Below are 20,415 nucleotides of genomic sequence, written 5' to 3'. Positions count from 1 at the left end.
TGGGTTCTTACGGAATGTAGATAAGACTTAGAGAGCAGTCTCTCCTGCTGGGATAATAACAATCACATATCAGCTTTTCATTAAAGGAAAAGAATTAGTCAACAGTATGCTTGGCCAATCTTCTCAAGTCCAGCACGAGCATGCGTGACTCACATCTTTCTACTCATTGCAAACCTTTGGAGAGTGCCTTTTTTTTTGGACACTATCTGTGACTAGCCAAAGCTGAGTGCCAGAGTATGCCTGGTAAAACTGTATAAGTGGGAATGGCAATTCATCACAGGACACAAACTGTGCAGCCAGAAAGATGCTATCACCAGTGCTACAGATATAAATCTTTACCTGAATCTTACCAAAGGGTTTAAGCATCATCCTGATGCAATTCTTCTTTTTTGCCTTTGCTATGAGAGATCGCTTATGACTTGAAACTGATTCAGAGGAAAATTATTGTGTGAAATGAACAAATTCTAAGACCAGTGTGGCTCCTTCTCACACTAAAATTTGCTTATGAGTCCTTAAAAAGAGCGCAGACAAAAAAAAATGAGAACTGAGAAAGTCATTTTGCAACAGATATAATGAAGAGGGAAGTTCTTTTCTAAGCAGTAATGTCTCAAGAACAATACAGATTCATCGTAGTGTGGGAAACATCTACATTTTTTATATATGTCCAGTGCAGTTACCCTGTGATATGTCTGCTAAGAGTGTGATGACCAAATTCCACAAGGCCTTCTCAGAAATGTAGCACAAACCTAACAAATTCATAAATAATCCAACATTTCTTTGACACTTATTGACTTCCCAGGGGCTCATGGAATATGAAAGACCAGAATTTTAAGCAGTGTTGCCTTGTGTAGTTGAAAGGCAAAAGATGGAAGGATTTTGTTTACCTGTAGTCAGAGATGCCGAGAGAATATGAGAAGCTGAAAGTGGATGAGAAGTAGCTACTGAGTTTGTTCTGAAGCCAGAGAAAACATGGGTTTAGATCTCTGACACAGAGCAGAGAGCCAATAAGTTAAACCTCATATGTCAGAGTAAGCTAGGGTTGATGTTTAATATTCATATTCCATAAAAGAAAAATTTAAGGTTGAGCACAGTCCAAGATGCATTCTCATGAGATTTCTCCTTTGACCAGTCTATTAAGATATGGATACTGCCACAATCATTCAATGTAAAATCAGGAAAAAGAGTTTTTACCCCCTACTACTTGACCTCCCTCCCCAGCCCATCATCTATACAAGACAGTGGTAAATGGGAAACATATTTTTCCATTTTTCAGGTATTTGGTCTTTCCACAAGATGCTTCTTCCAATTGGCTTATAAGGTAGTCAGTTTGGAAAAGAAGGAATGTACTGAGGAGGATTTTATGAAGCAAAACTAGCTTTATTGGTGATAGCTGATCCAATATTGTGCTGTTTGCTTAAAATGTATTGTTGCTGTAAGCAACACACTGAATTGCAAAACTATAACTGCAAATAGTTTATATGTCTGTGGGTGTACACATCAGCAACAAAGCAGAATGCAAAGACGTTGGAATAGCTCAAACTCTAATTCAGCTATCATGCTTGCAGAGCTTGATTTACTGTTTTAATAGGGTGTCTTCTCTATGCTGGAGCTGTCTTAAGCATCATTAAAATACTAAAATTTGTTGCCAGCTAAGAACATACATATGTTTTTACAACAGCTCATCTCAAATATCATAACTCATCTGACAACAATTGTAAACTAGCATAAGATGAGGCTGACTCCCGAGTCAAGCCTCATGTACCCCCCTCCTAAAGTAGCAATCAGCCTCAACAATATGGAAAAACAGACTGTCAGTTTAATTTCCAGGAGTAAAGCACAGAGAACAAGGGTTCAGATCCATTCCCACTGACTCAACTGCCAGGCTGTGGGTTGCTCTGGTATGAGTTCTTCTTTCTTCTTTCTGAAAAATCCTGCTCTGCTCTGGAATGCTAATTTGTACTTCTAAAATCAGCATTTCAAAGGGCTGCCCATGTTTACAATGAAATACTCATAGGAAGTCATGCCTGAAGTCACTTGTTTTGGTGTTTTTGGACAGGAGGATGTGCCAGATGCACTCAGTGGATTTAACAAAGAATCACACTGAAAAAGGTTCCTCTAAGTTCTTATGCTCCTCAGGCACAAGAAAATCCAGGAAAATTATTGGACCTTTTATCTCACTTTTGCACATTTTTTTGTGAACTAGTGTGGCTCCTCAGTCTGAATTCTTCACCAAGTGAGTTGTAAGGACAGATTGCACAAATTAAGCCTAACCAGAAAGCAGGGAACTGGTTTACAGAAGGGCTCACTACCCTCAGCTCCTGCTGAAGGTCACTGCTGTCTTCACTCCCCCTGGGAGTCAGCTTCACACCCCTGCTTAAAACATCCTGCAGCAAGCAGAGGGTTGCTGCTCAGCCAGCTACTCCCAGGAACCCTGCCTCACCCCCTTGTCCCAGGGGCTGACACAAGCCCTACTCTCATGTGGTGTTTTCCACATTCCAGCCCTCAGAAGCCTGCACTCTGCCAAGCCCTGCGCTCGGCTTTCTGAGGCATAGCTCTGTTCTCTTACTAGAACTCCTCCTCCTCCTCAGCTTCACTGCTCTGTGCTCTGCATTACAGCACAGGGCAGCCCAAGGACCCACAGCACTGCAGCATCATGCCCAAACAGCTGAATTTTCATTACTGCTGGGGAATCCAGCAAGAAGAGCTCCCACTGGCAACTGGCAAGAACGGATTTACACCAGCATCTCACCCAGGCTCTTCCTTCTCTCTCAGGAGCTAAAGGCTCTGTCTTAAAAAATTCACTCACTAAATAATGCAGGAGGAGCTTTTCAAAATTATTCAAAACATTGCTTAACAGGCTGCCAAGCTGCATGCCTGCACTGGTTGTACAAAGCACATATCCTGCTGGCTGAGACAGGCCCCTATTACTCACCTGCTCCAAAGATACTTGCAAAGAACCACTGTCCTCAACAGGCCACATGATATCTTGGGATCTCTCTTTCAGTTTCTTGCATATCCTTCACTTATCCAAGCACATTTTGGGTAAGCAATTTGCCTTCAAAGCACTGTGGGTTAAAGGGAAAACCTGTCAAAGTTTCAGTAACCACATTTCTTTCTCACTTTTGCACAAGAGACTAAAATTTTATCAAGGAAAAGCACAATGAAAACCTGAGATGTTCCTGATGATCCCTTTCTGTCAGACCAAACAAGGAAAAGAGCCATGACCCTGAAGCACAGAGCACCTAAAGCCCTCTAAAAATAACCAGCACTCAGAGGAACTTCATAAAGAAAACAGACAAAGAAATACACAGACAGTATTAAGATTATAAACCAATAATCAAAATTTCTGTAGTTTTTAAGAAAGACATTACTTTTCATTAGATAGAGGGTTATGACTCTCCCACAGAAAATATTATCTTCTTCTCCCACAGAAACTCACATTAAATACTGGTCTTAGGAGCCACATAAGACAAACAAGACAAATAAGCACCAAGGTCCTTGCTTTGTGCATTCTCCCCACTCTACATATAATATACCCACCCTTGAAAGAAGCAAACCACAGGGATGCCTTACATAAAAGCAGGACTACAGAACAGTCTCTACTACAGTTTCACACATCCTCTAGTTATTGCAACAATCTCTGTCAAAATCAGAAACATTTCTCACTTTGTTTCCCAGAAGACAAGGCATAGTGATACTTTTCATGTCAGGATCTTCTGTCTTGGTCTTAATGTACACAAAGACTTTCTGCTTCCTAGTCCCTGCATACATCTAGGTAGGCTCTTTCTAGAATAATGCAAAAGGTACAGAAAGAAAACCAGGGAACCCATAACTAAGGATTTCATTGGGTAAGGTGTTGCTGGAGAGCCTGAGCTGAGATAGCCCATACTGATGTGCAGAGTTGTGCTGCCTGACCGTGGGGGTCTGTGAGGGACAGGGAAGGACACCCCTCAGGCAGCCTGGGGCTTAATTCAGAATGAAAGCAAATAGCAAATAGCTGGCTATTAACCTACAGCACATAAAGCTTTTGAAAACCTGGCATGAGGGAGTGAATTGCTTTCCCGGTAATCACTGCTCATTTACCTCTCCCATATTTCAGATTATGATGTTCTAAGACACTTAATAATGGACAAACCCATCCTCCCTTTCTGCTTTCACACTGTTGACCCCTTTCTTTTCATAAGTTTCTCGATCACCCCAAAGTCAGCCAGTTCCAATTGCAGATGTGATCTTTGTGTCCCCCCTTCACATGTTTACAGGGCTGCTGCCTCCCCTTGTCTCCAGACCCCTTTGAGCAAAGGACTGCTTTGCTCAAGTCTAAGCTGGATGACAATTCCTCTCAGTACAAATCTGCTGCTTCTTTCTCACAGTGTCTCCATCCCTTGCAGCTGCCCAAGCTATCAATTTCATATTTTAAAACTTCAGCAGAAAAATGAGCCCCACACCTCAGAAAACCTCAGACTGCTGGGAAATAACTGTCTTGCAGCTGTACACTGTAAAAAGCTCCTGCACAGCATTCTCCTCCACTCGAGTCTGAGGTTTCACCCTGTGATCCCACCTGCACATAAGCACAGCTCTCCCAGACAGCCTCAGAGCACACACAGCTGCTTGCAGGGAGACCTTCTGATAGTGGGGCTGGGGCATTTCAGAAGCTTTTAGCATATAGGCTGTAGCAGTAAAGAGCAAACTCGTTGTACTCTAAAAATAATCACTGCAGATCCTTTCTTAGTTTGAACAAGAGTTAAAAATTACCAAGACTCACACAAAAGCTGTGCCACTGGCAGCAATTAGAAATTGGCTTTTTCTTCATTTAATGTTTTTGATCCAGACAAACCACTGTAGGTAATAGACGCTTTACAGAGCATTTGGGGGTTTATAGGTTAATCTGCTTTAAGGAGATGCAAAATTATTAAATGAGGAATTAGTATCCCTTGTAAGGGAAGCCTTGAGTTTTGTGCACAGAAGGCCGCCTGTAGTCTCAACCTTATCTTTCTTCTCAAGTAAAGCTGCCTCATTCCTTGTTTTCCATGGCTCAGAGAAGCTGGCCCCAAAGCCCGCAAGACAGCTGTTTCCTCAGCCATGCTTCCACTGCCATCTAGTGCCTCCAGCACACACTGCAAGGGCCTCTTTTGCTTTGCGAACTTGTCACAAAAGATAAAAAGTCCTAAGGTTCATGTCAAACCTCAATTTTTCATTCGGAAACCAATCTTTGTGATACCACTATAGATTTTTTTTTTTTCCGAGAACAGATCAGACTTGCTGTAATGAGGTGGGGTTTTTTTGCAGCCTGAAGTATGAGCTACCCCTCCTGACTGTCTGGGCTGAGTGGTGATTTCAAATACCATGTCAGTCACACTCAGTGAACTGGAATAGCATTGTTGTTTATCTGGTTTTGGTTAGAACTGAGAGACTCTTCACAGGGACTTGGGTCTCCAGAGGAGAAGTAGCTATAGTCACACAATAATATGAGCAGTGCTCATTAGCTTCAGGACAAAAACACTGAAGAAAGGTGACTGCAGACAGAAAAGTAGACTTGGCCTTCTTTTTCTCTTGTACTGTTCTGCTCTTTTGCTGGGTACAACTTACATAATTTTTTCAGAAAAAAAAAAAAAAAGGAGAGAGCCTGGACATGAGAGCATATTATGAACGCAGAGACTGATTCAACTCTAAGACACTATGTAAGCTTTACATCATTCCACCATGTGTTTCTATATCAAACAAAGCCTTTTCCAACCTACCCTGCTCATCTCCATTCCACTGGCCCCACTAGGAAAGCAACTCTGAAGCACAGCGTGTTCCCTTACCTTTTCCAGATCTCCTTGCAGGTAGTGGGCAGCTGTTAATGATGTTATGTTTCAGCTCACTGACTCCATCACTCTTGCCTGTTTTTTTCTGTACTTATGAGACTGTCAGACTGTGAACCTACAGGATTCCAATGTACACAGAATCAATGGAGTCCTTTCCAAAACTTTGTGAAGAGACCCCTGCTCACAGTGTGATGATCCTTAGAGGTAGAGCATTATCTCTTCTCTGTGCAGACACGAAGAATGAAAAAGGCAGTATGTTCAAAGGCAGTATGTTTTCATCCAAATGAAAATAAAGTCATCCCTTTCAGTCCCCTACCACCTCTAACACAAGCAGAGGCACACCCGCAGTGGCTTGGTCTCAGGGCAGTCATTTCCTCACAATTTCAACAGGAAGTGACACTGAGCTGTTAATCAATGTTGTCCCCACTAATGCATTAAGTCTTTGTAGGAAGGAAGTTAAAGCAGCAGCTCTGTTTATACTTAGGTCTACTAAGCAAGAGTGCTCAGTGCCATGGTATCCTTGCGTGCTTCCTCATGAGGAAACTGAGGCATGTGAAATGATCCCAGGAACAAAGTTAGGATGTACTCCAGACCTCCATTCACCACTCATTTAAAGCTCTGGTAACTGTAGTGAATTTAAAGTTATACAAAAATCCAGATAGTAGGAGTACTACACACAATGCTCCATAAACACTTGAAACCAGAAGAGTACATTTTGAAATCTCAGTACAGGTTAATATGAAAATTCATTGTATTCTGATTTCAGAACACTGTCCCAACAGAGAGAAACCTAAACAGAGACTCTCTAGAGCACCAGAAAAACGCAGCATGCAACACATATTTCTCTCATTTGCAGTAGAGGACACTGATAATATTTGCATGGTATTGAGGTCCTTGTAGATTAAAGTGGGATGTGGCCCACCATCTTTTGAAGTGGTAGAAATGGGGAGAAAAAGATATTTCAGCTACCAAATGTAATGCTAAGAGATCAAAGGGCAGAAAACACTACCACACTTAGTATGTTACTGAAGAGGAAACTAGATACTTTTTCAGAGAAACTGCCTTCTGAAATGACTTAGTACAGATAACTAACCCCGGCGGAAGTCTTCAAAGGCATCTGAGGATGCAGTATAGGCTCATCAGGGAAGTTGCTGAACACAGAATTACTGTAATCAGGTTTTGATGTAATAAAAGCAACCAAGTACCCTTTCTGCATCACGCTTCTTGAAGGAAAAAAAAATTATTAAAAACAACAAAGAAACATGGTTCAAAGGAAAAGAAAGAAAATCTTCCAGACTATTATATTCCAGTGCCTGAATGTGTAATAAAAGTGATCAAAAACCTGCCTGACTTCCAGGAGGTTGAGCTCCAAAGAGAAGGTACAGAAGACTGGCATTTATCATTCCCAAGTCACCATGCCACACGCAAGAAAAAACAGCCACCTTCAATCATTGAGGATGCTACCCAGGTAGCCACCCTATATGGCACTGGAGAATGTGTGGGAGAAAGGAAAAATACAGGTAAGGTCACTTGAGCCTTGGGGGCTAAAACACCACAAGAAATTTTAGATTTCTACATAGTCCTTTTGCTGCCTCCTTGCAGAGTCTGTTTAGATTAATATTATTTATTATAAAAATCAAGTGATGTGACAATATTCAGATTCAGCACAAGAAAAATATAGTTAGCTGCAATACAGAGGTAAAAAGATTCAGTTGTTTAAAAGATGAAATTGTTGCATTTTCATGTGGCTAAGTATTTGTTTGAGAAGTGTGACAGATATCCCTAAGTATTCACCATTTTAAAAGTACAAGCAGGAAAGGAAAACGAAACCAAGGTATGTACTGAATGTATTTACATATGGGGAGGCTGGAATTTTTGTTGTGGAGATTTACTAGAACTAATATTTAGGGAAAAATATTTATATCATACTGTGCTATTTGAAATTAAGTGAAGCAACACCATAAGAGAAACTCCATTGGCTTGGGAACTGGATGTTCACAGTTGACGTATCTGCATGAAAGCATTAATCTAATCAAAGTATTTTGACTCTCAAAGTAGAATCACAGGTGTTTCATGAAGAGCTCAATTCATCCTGCTAGTAAATACTAGAGCTACATAAACACAAGATACATTCTGCAGTATCAACCTTCTTCTCATTAATTGGGAAGAAAAGTTGAATCATCTCCCTGCATCCCTTACACAGATCATAAACAAAAGCAATGATGCTGTTTGTCTGAAAATCCATAGAATAGCCACCTATAAAAGAGAAGTGGGAGCTCTGTCACCCTTTTGTCTCAGCAGTCTAGTAAGGCATGTCCTAAAAATGTACAGTCTATCTAGCAAGGAGATGGGCTGAATGATCAACAGGGCATTCTCAGCCTCCTCCTTCTGGTACAGGCTTGCCCTGTGCACTGAGCATGTTTTGTATAATGCTGGCAAAACAATTTATTTAGGACAAGGTATCAGCTGGGCTGCAAGAAAAAGAAATTAAGCTGAACCATTAAACAGCAATCTTAGACTGAACAGGAAATAGGCAGCTTATGCCAGAGACTTTGTGAATCCCAGTGAAGCTTTACAGATCTCTGCACTGAGCCATTTGTGTGCACCTCCGTTCAGCACAAAACCTGCCTGATCTCTTGCCAGTGAATGCTATCATTTATTGCTCCCACTACAAGAGCAATCACATCAGAAGGGAATATGGACATCCTTAACAGGATTTGCTGCTAGCCATTGCCAGCTGCTCTTTCAAATGACTCTGTTAACACTATATAATCAAGCCAAGAGGCTACAGTCACTTCGGTGTGATCTCAGATTGGCCAAGGTACACAAAACTTCCCAAAAATTTGGAAGGGGGGTGGCAGTAACTAAGAAATATTTGCCTCCTATTTTCCATAAAGCTCTGCTGCTATGCTCACAGGGAAGGAATCTTCTGCAACCAGGAGAGGGACTGAGTCACACATCACAGACGTGCCTTTCAGCTGCATAACCTGTTCTCATGTTTTCTAGCCTTTTCTGATTCTACTGCTTTTGGGAAACAGCAGTGCCTAAAATTAGCTAAACATTTGCTTTTTAGCAACAATGAAGTCTCGTATTCTCTGTAGGCATTTTAACTGAATCATTGTCCATGGAAAACAGCAAAGAAGATGGCTGTATTTTCCAGCAGTAACTGAACAAAGGAAGCCAAGTTTAATCCAGATTGTTCTTTGCTTTTCCCTGTGCTATTTGGGAACATGTGTGCAGTTTGGGGTTTTTTTGTTAGTGATGCTGGTTTGGTTTTTTTAATTGTCATTTTGCTGTTACCTCCTCTGTTTTAAACCGTGAAGGATTCCCAGACCATGACTGCATAACATTAGAATAATATTACATGCTAGGTTCAGTTTCCTCTTACATAACCTCAAGTTAATTCTGTACTGAGACACCCCCTACGACAGTAATATCATTGAAATGCCTCTGTAAGCACAGTAAAACCAACGATTACTGTTTTCCTGCACTAAGTGAAGTCAAACTCAGTCAGGTACAGTTGATACCAACAGAAAAGGCATTTAAAAAAATTTAAAAGTCAGCACTCCAACAAATACTTTTAGGATACTTTCATCTCTGCTTTCCAGAGACATGTAGGTTTAGCCTGGGGTACACAAAAGTAAGAGTCAGGTTTAATGCACTCATTGCAAGATACCAGGAGCCCCTGACAAAACTGGTGTTGGGCTGTGTGTCTGTTTCTAACCTTATCCAAACATAATTCCTTGAGGGGAAAAACAGAGTTTCACAGTTGTTTGTATTAGCCACTCTGAAAACCGCAGAGAAGTATCTTGGCACAGAGCAAAAGCTTGGCAACACTGCTGCAGCACACATTTTCCTCTGCTCAATTACTAGTGGGCCTTTTGGGCTTTTTTTAGAACACAAGTTCTAGAAACACAACCCTTATTGTTTCAGCAACACTTGGGCATAAATGGAAGGAGCACAGCAAGAGGAATTTGCTCATGCTGATTTTTCAATGCACACTACTCTCAGAATTCTAAAAAAGCTACCTGATGATTCCACTACCAGCCTAGGAAGTCTTCAAAATGGAAGGGTTCTTACAACCTGCATGTCTGCCACTCCCAGCATGTGCTAGACTTGCACAAATGTAGTACTTACAAAGGGCTTAAAAACAAACAAAAACAAAACCAAAGCACAAATGAGAAAAAATCCCTAACCAACAAAAAAACCACACAAAAACCAAACAAAAAGACCAAAACATCAAAGAGAGGATAATAAAGTCTCCAAGCACTGTCCTCTTTGCCCATACTGCTGAAATAAGACAGCCATAATTATGATGGTTAAATTCATAATACTCCCCTCCAGAAAGTGGACTGTGGACAGAAACTTCAGGTAAACCAATGAAAATTTATTAAGTGAAAACAAACAAACTGCTGCTACAATGCAGTAAAACTGATTCTCTAAGGCAAAAGCAAACCACAACCACTCCAAATCAAATCTGGAAGTAAAAATTTAGTTTTGATACAGAGATACAAGGAGGCAGCTGCAAAGGGAGCCTAAAGAGTCTCCTGTAATTTTAAAGCAAAGGAGTCCTAGTGTTTTGTATGAGTCTAAAAATCTCAAGAACTGCTCAAGTCTAACCTCAAAGATGGTGGCAGGGAAGGGACAGAATTTATTTTGATGCAGTGTTTGTGCAGGTGGTAGCACATAGCTGGTTATTGGAAGGCAACAATTCCAGGGTAAGTCATATCTATGGGCACAATGGACTGGGAAACAGAACTAGCTCTATGGAATTTCTCCCTTCCTTGAAAAATCAAACCCTAAAGTTTAGCTTAAAAAAATAAAAATATTGTGTTTGAAGATAGATTCAAAAGGATATTCAAAATAAAGAAGCCTCTAAACCATTGAAGTACATCCTTACAACACTGCCTGTTTCCAAACCTACAAACTGACTTTCAGCTAAATCTCACATGACCTTAGTACTCAGCAGTTTTGCATCACTGGTCCTCAAATACAATTTAATTCCCTTCAATAAATTAAAAAAGAATCCAAATCAAAAAAACAGAAAGAAGCAAAATGTATATTGAATGCTATAAGAAAATCATTTTATCAATAGCACAAGTCCTAATGCAAATGGATTTTGTGATATTTTTAATAAGGACTGGTTGGCTATATTCTTCCAATCCAATTAAGTTAATGTCAAGCATATTTATCAGAAATCACAATAGAAAAATTGTCAGCTTTCTTGCTGGAGAAAAACAAGACCCATTTTACAGAAGCATTCTGCACAAATAAAGCATTTTTAAGCATTTTATTTGTCCATTTGGAATGATTAGCATTTATAATCAACAACATAAATCCACCCCTCAGTGAAAAACCCGACAGCTTGTTATTGCCAAACATATTACAGTCTACTGAAGGGTGAAGAATTACAGACATATAAAGATGAATAACATTATGTCACCATTAAATCACTTACTCTGTTCATAACACTTTAATCCTCCAACATTGTAAATTAAGAGTAGGGGGGGAAAAAAAATCAACATTTCCAGTGATAAAATACGTAGTGTTCAGTACACAATATAACAGTACAGTTTATTACACTAGTGCAATAGAAAGTTAAAAAAATGGACAGCTCCTTTGGAATAACTGCATCATTGCTGATCTCTCTGCTTGTAGCCACAGAAGCTATGAGGAAGTCTCCAAGAAGCATCCAACTACAGAAATCCATCACAGCTAAAATAAATTTATTCTGAGATTATTATACTCATATTACTTCAATATGAGAACCTAAAATTAGATTCTTTCACATGTGGAGTGACCAGTGGCATTCCTTAGGAAATCAAGCAAGTAATGAACAGATCTGCATCCATACTTGAAAATTACATGGAAAATTGTCTTTCATTTTTCACCCACTTATGTAAACAGTTACTTAACATTTGGAAGTCTTTTTTAAAGAAGAACTCTTTTTTTAAAAAGAACTCTTTTTTAAAGAGTTTTAAAGTTCAGTGGTTTAAATAATTTTTCAAGGTTACTCACATGTATGAAATTTCCAAGTATGAATAAGTAGTATCAATATAACAGCTAAAAGACACAACATTTTTACTTAGTAGAGATGGAATTTTAAGAACTCTTCTCCAAAAATGAAAATGGAAGATCAACATTGTAAAAATTTTCCAGGAATGATCTGTGTAATATTAACTTTATATTAGATGACAACTTCAAAGACTCAAGTTAACAATTATTGGAATCAGCCTTCAAAACGAAGGGGATCAGAAGAATAATCTCTATAAATCAAAGTACACTGCACTCTTATTCTCCAGATGTTGCCTGCTACAAATGGCCTCATACAGCTATTAGAGCTCTGTCAAGTATGTGGAACAACTTGCTTGTCAATTAAACAGGATGTGAATGTGAAAAGTAAATGGACACAGGAAGCACATTTCATTAAGGGAATGGACATCATCTTCCTTCAACTGACCAACAACAAGAAAAATTCTGGAGCAAATTGAACTGCAAATGCTTGTGAGGAAAAACCCATTCAGCACCTCATGTCCTCAATTAATTGCTTCTTTAATAACACAGAAGCTTGGGGAAAAAATAATATGAAGCAACATCTAAAGAGAATCCCTCCATTCCCAAAGAACTGAATTATCCTCTGAACTTCATCCCATGATACCTAGGAAAAGTTTAAAACCAGATACTTTTGTGTCATTACCACTGCTTGGCACACTAAATAATTCCCTCTGTGTCCACCAACTGTTACTTACCTTGTAATGAGATTGCAAACCCTTAAAGACAAAGACTGCTTCGTTTTTTTTTTTAACTTCTTTTATACCAGGAAGTGATAGTATTCATATCTCCTCTATGCCACAGTAATATAATAAACTAAATATCATTGTTAGGCTTCAATTATTTCCTATTCAAAGCTCTAAATCCATCAAAAGAGAGAGATGTTTGCCCAAGTTTCTAGGAACAAAAGGCCAGTTTCCACATGTGACCTGACATGGAAATATCCATGATGCAATGTTTTCACTCTTTGTACTATGCAAAAAACCCCACAATATTATCATCAACAAACCGTAAGTTATGGTATCTTTTCATCCATTTCAACCCTTTCAGTGGAAAGAGGAGGTAGATTAGAAATAAGCCACATGCTGCACTCCCTGATCAGTCATAAGGCACATTTCCATTCCACTGAAAATAGGGATATATTTTAGGGCTGGCAACAAAAGTTGAAAGATATAATCAAATGCGTTTGGAGAACTGCAATGTCTAGTCACAGACTGTAGCAAAAAAAGAGACAAAACATCTTTCTTTTACTATAGGAAATCTAGGTACTTTACCCAAATGAAATTTGAGAATGATAGACCTACAAAAGTATGGGGCCCACTGGCTCATAAGGCTTACTGGCATTTAATTTTTTCTTTCACAGTGAAAGCAATGGACGTAGTAGAGGAAGTGTTAAAAAATGCAGCTTAGGATGAATCTGTCTTCTGTTAACTTCTAAAGTTATTTTAGAAGTGAGATGGTAAGTTAAGATGTTGTTATTAAAAGATATTTCAATCCAAGAATTTGTTTTTATCATTACCTTGAACTAAAATTTACCCCCAAAAACAGAAGGGCAAAAATCCCACAGCAATAGGGGATAAAACTACAATCATGATGATATCTACTCAAGTAAACCTTTAACAAATACCACGGACCGAATCCAGACTCTTTGCCAAGAGATCAGTCACAGTTCAGCACTCAGCTCTCCTCCAGTTTGACTTGGCTCTTATTCAAAGTAACATGAGAACCAGGTTCTCTAAATGCCAAAGCCACCTCAGCAAGCTTCAACATGAAAGTTGTCAAACTGTGCAAACTCAAAGGAGCGAGTTCCAAGGGCAGCCCAGCCATTCTTTGGGTTGGAAACGGTGACATTCTCCCAGAGTGGATAACCATTCAACAGTCCTGAGGCCGAGTTGCCCTGAAAAAAAAGGAAAATGTTAGCTTTGTAAAATCCAGAGCCTGCTCACATGGACAAGACAAAGCAGAAGCATGTCAAGTCCAATTTCAACTACATTTCACACATTTTTTCATGCAGAGATGCATCTAAATTTTGCATAGAATCCTCTGCTGTCTATCAGCTCTGTGGAATAGATCTAATGCTTTACAGTGAACACAATAAAGGCTCCTCTTCTCCTACTCACAGCTTTGCTAACTCAGTGTAGAACCTGAATGGTAAACTGGTTTTCCTCTTCCTTGTATCAGACTCTTTCAAAACAGGCCACCTTTCTTAAGGTGATGTGATACACTTGGCACTGCTTCTGCAGAATGAGGCAGAAGTCAAAACTAAAGAATGATGGAATTTAGTAATTAAGCAGAAATAAAGAGGAGACAGCAGAACTTTCAAGCATCACTAATGCCACTTCAAGATGTGGAAATTAAAAGCAATTTCAAGAAAAATTACAATTTATCTGTTATGTGTTCCACTTAACAGTATTTAGAAAAAACAGTATTTAGAAAAAAGTATTTCCGTTTACTTGTATTTCTTAATCTGAAAGACAATTATAGACACAGGTAAAAGCAAAGAATGCCTTTCAAGGTGTTGGTGTGAGAATTATTTAAAGATGGCTCTGTACTTCAATCATTACCTCAAAGATGTACTAGGTACAAAATAACAATGCAGATGGAAGTTTGAAACATTGTCATTTTAAAACTACCAACACTGTTTTGAGTTTTAAGTGATTAATGCTCATCTTCAGTAACCAAATGTCTTGGCGCCTTTTACAGATGGCAAACACTGTCACAAATGTAAGTGTACCAAAGCCAAGACTAAACTACATTCATTTCAGTGAATGCCTTAGGTGCAAGTGTCCTTTGTCTCCAAATGTGACAGTACAAGAGACAAAAAACCGCTTCTAATACTCAGTGGCATTCTAGCATGAGGGACTCAGTCCATAATTTTAAGAGTTACCTTCAATAGTAAAAATCCCCACAGGATTCCCCACATTTCAAGCCAGCTGGAGTTGCAAAGGTTACATTAGACAAAGCGATAAGGCACTCAGAAGAGGAACTTAAAGCCTTTTAGATACTTGCACAATGACACACCCATCAAAGCACACAGAGATATTTAAAGTACAGTTTGGGGCTGCTTTCCTCCCAAAGTCATTATGGGTAAAAAAGGTGAAGTGGGAAGGAAGGAAAAAAATGCAGACAGGCTTCTCATTAACTGCAGCCCATTTACACAGTAACACAATGCCTGTGCTCTTCCAATACAGTAGAGAAGGAACTCAGCGAATCTGAGTTTGCAGTCCTTTACTGGCTCCACATACAAGGCCTTAGCCTACAAAGGGAATTGGTGGGAAACAGATTTGTAACACAGGCTAGTATTTAGTATTTTACTGACCATCTTAAGAACAGGAAGCCAGGCCATCACCTTTCCAGAAAATAAAATAAGAGACTTGCCTCTCTGCCTTTCTACCTCCAGCTTTCAATACAGCTTTCCAGTTATTTTCCATACCTTCTACAGATTCTCAGGATGTCTTTCAAATACAGGCAGCAGAACTTGGTATGGCATTTTAATATTGGTTCATGTAACAGACATTGTTTCTGGTTTTGATAGGGCAAACTAATGCAAGTACATCATCAACAGTATAGCACAGCTTTGTCTAAACCATTTAGGACTGGAAGTTTCATAACTGGTTTTCTAGCTTTTTGCCTGTGTCCTTACCTGAATGTTGAGAGTAAGTGTGTGCCATGCATTATCCCGGACACCAGCAAGTCCTTTCATTAATATTTCTCTTCCAGCTGCAAAACAAAGCTAAGTTAGCAAAGTGTTACTTCACCTCTTTGCCGAAACTGATAAATACCAAGCTAGGGAAAGGATAATAATATCTATTTTTCAGAAGTGTTCAGGATTGACATTTTAACAATTTCAGTTGCAGTATGGAAGGCTTAATATGCAAACCTGGACTCTGCATCATCGGTACATTCTCCTGTTTTGCCAGAACTGCTTTCTCACTGAAATCCTCAATGCTCTCAGCAATTTGGCATGAGATAAGGATTCACTGTATGGAGAGTATAGGTTCACAAGTGTGACAGTAGCTCTGCTCGTTCTATAGATCTTCTTGTTTATTTATTGTTTGTAACTATTTTAAAATCACAGGGTTTCAGTTGCCACACTATGATGTTGCTTAGTTCTACCCAAAATTTAAGCTAAGCAAAAATGGGATGTGATTGACACCTGGAGGGAAAACAAAGACCTGAAAAAAATTAAGTGCTACAAGTCTTCATTTATCCAGTAGACAGTTTTTACAACAAGATAATTTAACATTCAGGCTCCCTTCTAGAAAAATATAAAGATGACTGAAAATAGCTGTACAGAAAAAATTATCATATTGTGTAACAAGAGTCTCAGCCTGAAATAATGAGGTGGTTGATCAAAATCCACTCATTTCATTTAGGAAAAATGACTTCTGATAGCCTGAGAAACTAATCAGGTAAAGTTGCTAGGTCTTATTACAAATAAAAAATTGAGTCGATCCTAAACACAAGTATGTATTTCCATACAGCTGAGAGTTAAGTTTTTATGCAATTATACATTGCAAAGTTTCTCTAGGGGGCACTGATATGTTAAGAGAAGCTACGTAAAACCTTTCTTATGCTACCCGTCTATGGTAGAAATGGAAAGGAATAGACACACACACACACAAAATATATTTTATCAGATATACTGTACATATAGAAGCTACACTTGACTTATCAGAAAGTATTGAAAATTTTAATTTATACTCCTGAAGTGATAGGAAATGCATTTAAACAACTAAATAGGCCAGTGCCGGTCAAGTGCTCTAGAGATGAACACACACGAATGTTAGCATCACAAGTAGAACATGTGCTCACTCCACTGAGCTACACTAACAGGAGGATGAATAATTTGAGGAAACAGGAGGCCACTTACGATCATCACTTAAGCCAGATGGAAGTACAGTGACTTGAACTGCTCTCTAAGAAAAGCCATTTCATGTCAATCGGGATTTTTTTTTTCATGCATAGTTTAAGAACACAGGTCAAATCTTTCTGGAATTAATATTGTATCAGAGTATTTATAAAAAGCAAAATAGTTCATATTTGCTAGTGTAAAACAGACTTTGTTAGTGAAAAAACAAAAACTTCAGAAAGCTGAGCCTGAGAAATGGGCCAGCCAGTAGCCTTCAGATGCTTTCTCCACATATTAAAAATGGCCATCATTAGAACCAATGAGTTAAATTCACAGTAATGACAAATGAACTATAAAATCTGAATGTTACCTATTTTTATCAAAGTTATCAAAATGACATGTCCATATGCCAGCATCCCCTTTTGCAAAGAACTGCTTACCTAGGTCACTAGTGACTCTGTATGTGCCATCTGCAAAAACCCAGAAGAAAACTCCTTTGGAATCTCGCACGTATATCCCACCATTGTCAACTCTTCCTGCAATAAACACGCCTCCATCACGAGGTTTTTCTATGTAGATGTCACAAGTGACTGTCATGTTTACCCTGTAAGAGAACATAAGTGTTTTAACAAGGAAGGAATCAATTTTTTTGAGTGGGCAGTATTAGAAATTATTTGATTTCCTGAGATTATACTCCAGCTCAATAGTAAAGCACTGCATTATGCATGCAGTGACAGCTGTAAAGAAGAATAAAGCAAATACCAGAACCATCAAATAGCACCCAGAAAATTTACACAACTTCCTCCTCCTCAGAGCTGCAAGGCTCTTAACCATAAAAATTCTTTCCCTCTGTTAAGGGGTCTACATCCCATGTCTGAAAGCACTTGTAATACAGATACAGCCACAAGGTCACTTTATTAAAAAGTAATAATTATCTCTAATTATTTACAGAATAAAAGACTCTCTGTGACAGCAGTTCAGCTGATAACTGAATCAGAGAACATCTATTCTAGCAACTTTTCTTCTCACCTCTAACGTAGTAGCAAGAACGACCTGAGTTTTCATTCTAACGTAATGCTCCAGATTCTTGAATATATAGTCATTACACAAAAAAGATTACTTTCTTGCCTCCCCATTTATCAAAAAAGAGACCCCCACATTTCCCTTATGCCATTATAAAGAGACTCAAAGCAATACGGCAATAATTACATAGTAATACGTTCAGAATATATCCACATTCAATAAAACCATCAGAGGAAAACACCAACAAATTCAAGATAAGAGAGCAAAAAGCTTTCACATGCACAAGTTTAAAATCCAAACTAAAACCAACTAAACAATCCTGAAATTGAATCATGATAAATTTCTATTGATAACTGAAGTAAAGTATCATCCTACAGAAAAATTTAATGTAAGATTGGCTCAGAATTTCAGTAGAAGGTGTTCATTGTTGAAAATATCTGCAGGGATAAGCTGAGTCTTAAACTGAGGATGAAGCACACTTGAGGGCCTGAAATTGAGGACTAGCATTACAAAACGTTACAGACCAGTAAAACCTGAATAATAAACTGAATATTCAGGAAGCAAGCTTGGTTTTGAAAGCAAGATGAAGACACAGACAGAAACTGAACCAAAACAAAATAATAGAAGTTTTTAGGAATCTCAGTACAGTAATTTAAAAATATGTCCTATGTAACTGTTCTAGGAATGACTGAGTATAATTTACTCAATGAGGGAAAGTTGATTATAGGGATAATATGAGACTTTTCTTAACAGAGGGCTACAAAACAGAAGAACAACCTTCAAGTACAAGAGGGTGGTATTCTTCCAGGCTTTGGATCAACGTAATTCAATCACATCTCTAGACCTGAACTTAGAAGTGTGAAGTAAGTTCTGAAAAAGCATTTGCCAGATCAATGATCTAATTAAAGTGAAAAAAAAACCTGACAAAATGGCCATTTTAAGGGATGTATCAAAAGAATTTAGGCTAGGCCTCTAAGCAGAAAAGAAAGTTTTGAGCGTGAAGTTTATTATTACTATTAAAATCATAATTAGTTAACAGGGTCTTTCCCAAATGCTTATTAATTTTAAATAAACATTATTCTAAAGTATGCTGCTTGATTCTGAATTACCATTATTGTAGCTGCCAGCAATTTTTTAGCTTCTAGAAAGAATTACAATTGCAACCATACTTTAATCAAAGCAGTAAACCTCAGCTACTTTCACCCAGAAATAAAAGTGGTTGAAGTACAATTGGCATCAAATCCACACAATTCTAGGAACTGCTCAGAAGATGGCAGTCTGCAACAAATACAACTGAATTATGAATGAAATAGTCTGAGAGTTATGAGACTGATCAAACTCCTAACAAATAACTCAAAATACTGTAATTCAAAATTAATTTTCTTGATCCAATTTAAGGAAAAAGAAACTCAGGGCACACATTGGTGTTTCTAGTATGCCAACTCAGATCCATTAGTGTAAAAAATTAGCTTGAACAAATATGCTCTGAAGGACATAAGCAAAAAAAAGCCATTCTAAGACAGTGTAGCATTAGGCTAAACAATCATGAAATGTGGTGGACTCCCCATTCTTTAGGAGTTATTTAAACAGACACAGTTGACCTTTGGCCCTGAGCAGGGCTCAATGACTTTTAGAAGTGCCTGAATCATCATTCCTACATGTCTACAGAGAATCTGAAGGCAAAAGCAAAAGCCCTCTGTCCAAGAGAAATGAGGCTTGAGACAAATTAACTGATCATTACTCACACTGGAGAGGAGGACATTTCCCCAAATGTCACTACAAAACAGTATTTACATACCACTTAAAATTTCCTATGACACTGATGGTCTGGTCTGCATCAGAAACCCAAGTGATGGGCCGCTGAACCACCACCTGGCGGAGTGTGAACACATGATCTCCTGGGTCAGAAGCATTTACAAAGTATTCAAATACACCTGTCTGATCTGCAAAATTTGGGGCTTCACTGAAAGGTGGGTTACCTGTTCAGAAAATAAAATACACATCAACTCTAAAACATTTTTCTTCGATGTACTTGTTTTCAGAAATTTCCCCTGAAAATTTTCTCCAGATTTTTGACTTGCTATATCAAAGCAGTCCCCAAAATGGAAGTTTTTAAGCAGACACTGGTTTTGCATGAACACCAGATAAAACATTACATTAAATAAATGCCATTGCAAGCATAAGGTGTCCACTCATGCAGGTGTAAGTTGTTGGAAAAACAGGTATAAATAAACAAAAACAAAATAGATCTTCAGGTTACCTCATGTAGATGACTCAAATAACATAACTTACTGCCCTCCTACATTACAATTATATCTGTGTGTGAATGAAGTTTTGGGATAAGAGAATTCTGGCTTACGTATGTTGAAATCATCACTGTAAATGCAAGGAAAGGGCTGAGGAGGAGGAGGCTCTGGGTAACCACATTTCCATCCTGTCTTGAGTGTGGTTAAAGTGTAGACTTCATCCACATTTAGGTCTATAGAAAATCTTCCCTTCCATACCTGAAATTGAAGAAAGCTCAAGCTGCAAAATTTAACAAATAAATGACAAAATACTCAAGCTCCTAAAATAAAGAAGATCCTCTGAAGTCCCGATTTAAGGAAAAAACCCATCTTCTTGCCTCAGCATTTAAATATCTCTGGGCTATTTTTAAAACTCCTTTTCCCCAAACTCGTTATA

At 38.5% G+C, this 20,415-nt stretch overlaps 1 protein-coding gene and 1 long non-coding RNA gene across 4 annotated transcripts in view; both read right to left on the bottom strand.

Annotated features, from left to right (window-relative positions):
• Positions 1 to 345: 345 nt before the first annotated feature.
• On the bottom strand, positions 346 to 6,373 carry LOC135302080 (uncharacterized). Its single transcript, XR_010363771.1, has 3 exons — positions 5,805 to 6,373; positions 2,933 to 3,065; positions 346 to 511 (listed from the first exon to the last, which is right to left on the bottom strand). It is a non-coding gene; the product is annotated as an uncharacterized LOC135302080 (long non-coding RNA).
• Positions 6,374 to 11,083: 4,710 nt separating this feature from the next.
• The window catches only part of GALC (galactosylceramidase), a 31,207-nt gene continuing 21,875 nt past the window's right edge, over positions 11,084 to 20,415 (bottom strand). For 2 of the 3 annotated variants that reach the window (XM_064423663.1, XM_064423662.1), the window contains exons 13-17: positions 20,093 to 20,237; positions 19,532 to 19,712; positions 17,151 to 17,314; positions 15,502 to 15,578; positions 11,084 to 13,755 (exon numbers count right to left, since the gene is read on the bottom strand). In XM_064423663.1, coding sequence (XP_064279733.1) covers positions 13,612 to 13,755; positions 15,502 to 15,578; positions 17,151 to 17,314; positions 19,532 to 19,712; positions 20,093 to 20,237 — 711 coding nt within the window. In that variant the 3' untranslated portion in view covers positions 11,084 to 13,611. Of the gene's footprint in view, positions 13,756 to 15,501; positions 15,579 to 15,603; positions 15,839 to 17,150; positions 17,315 to 19,531; positions 19,713 to 20,092; positions 20,238 to 20,415 lie in introns of those variants that run through there. The other variant, XM_064423664.1, reaches the window with a different exon arrangement.

The sequence above is a fragment of the Passer domesticus genome, chromosome 6 (genome assembly GCF_036417665.1).
Source record: "Passer domesticus isolate bPasDom1 chromosome 6, bPasDom1.hap1, whole genome shotgun sequence".
Classification (NCBI taxonomy): domain Eukaryota; kingdom Metazoa; phylum Chordata; class Aves; order Passeriformes; family Passeridae; genus Passer; species Passer domesticus.
The sequence above is the reverse complement of the archived record's forward strand: the minus strand, read 5'-3'. Positions and strand labels throughout refer to the sequence as shown.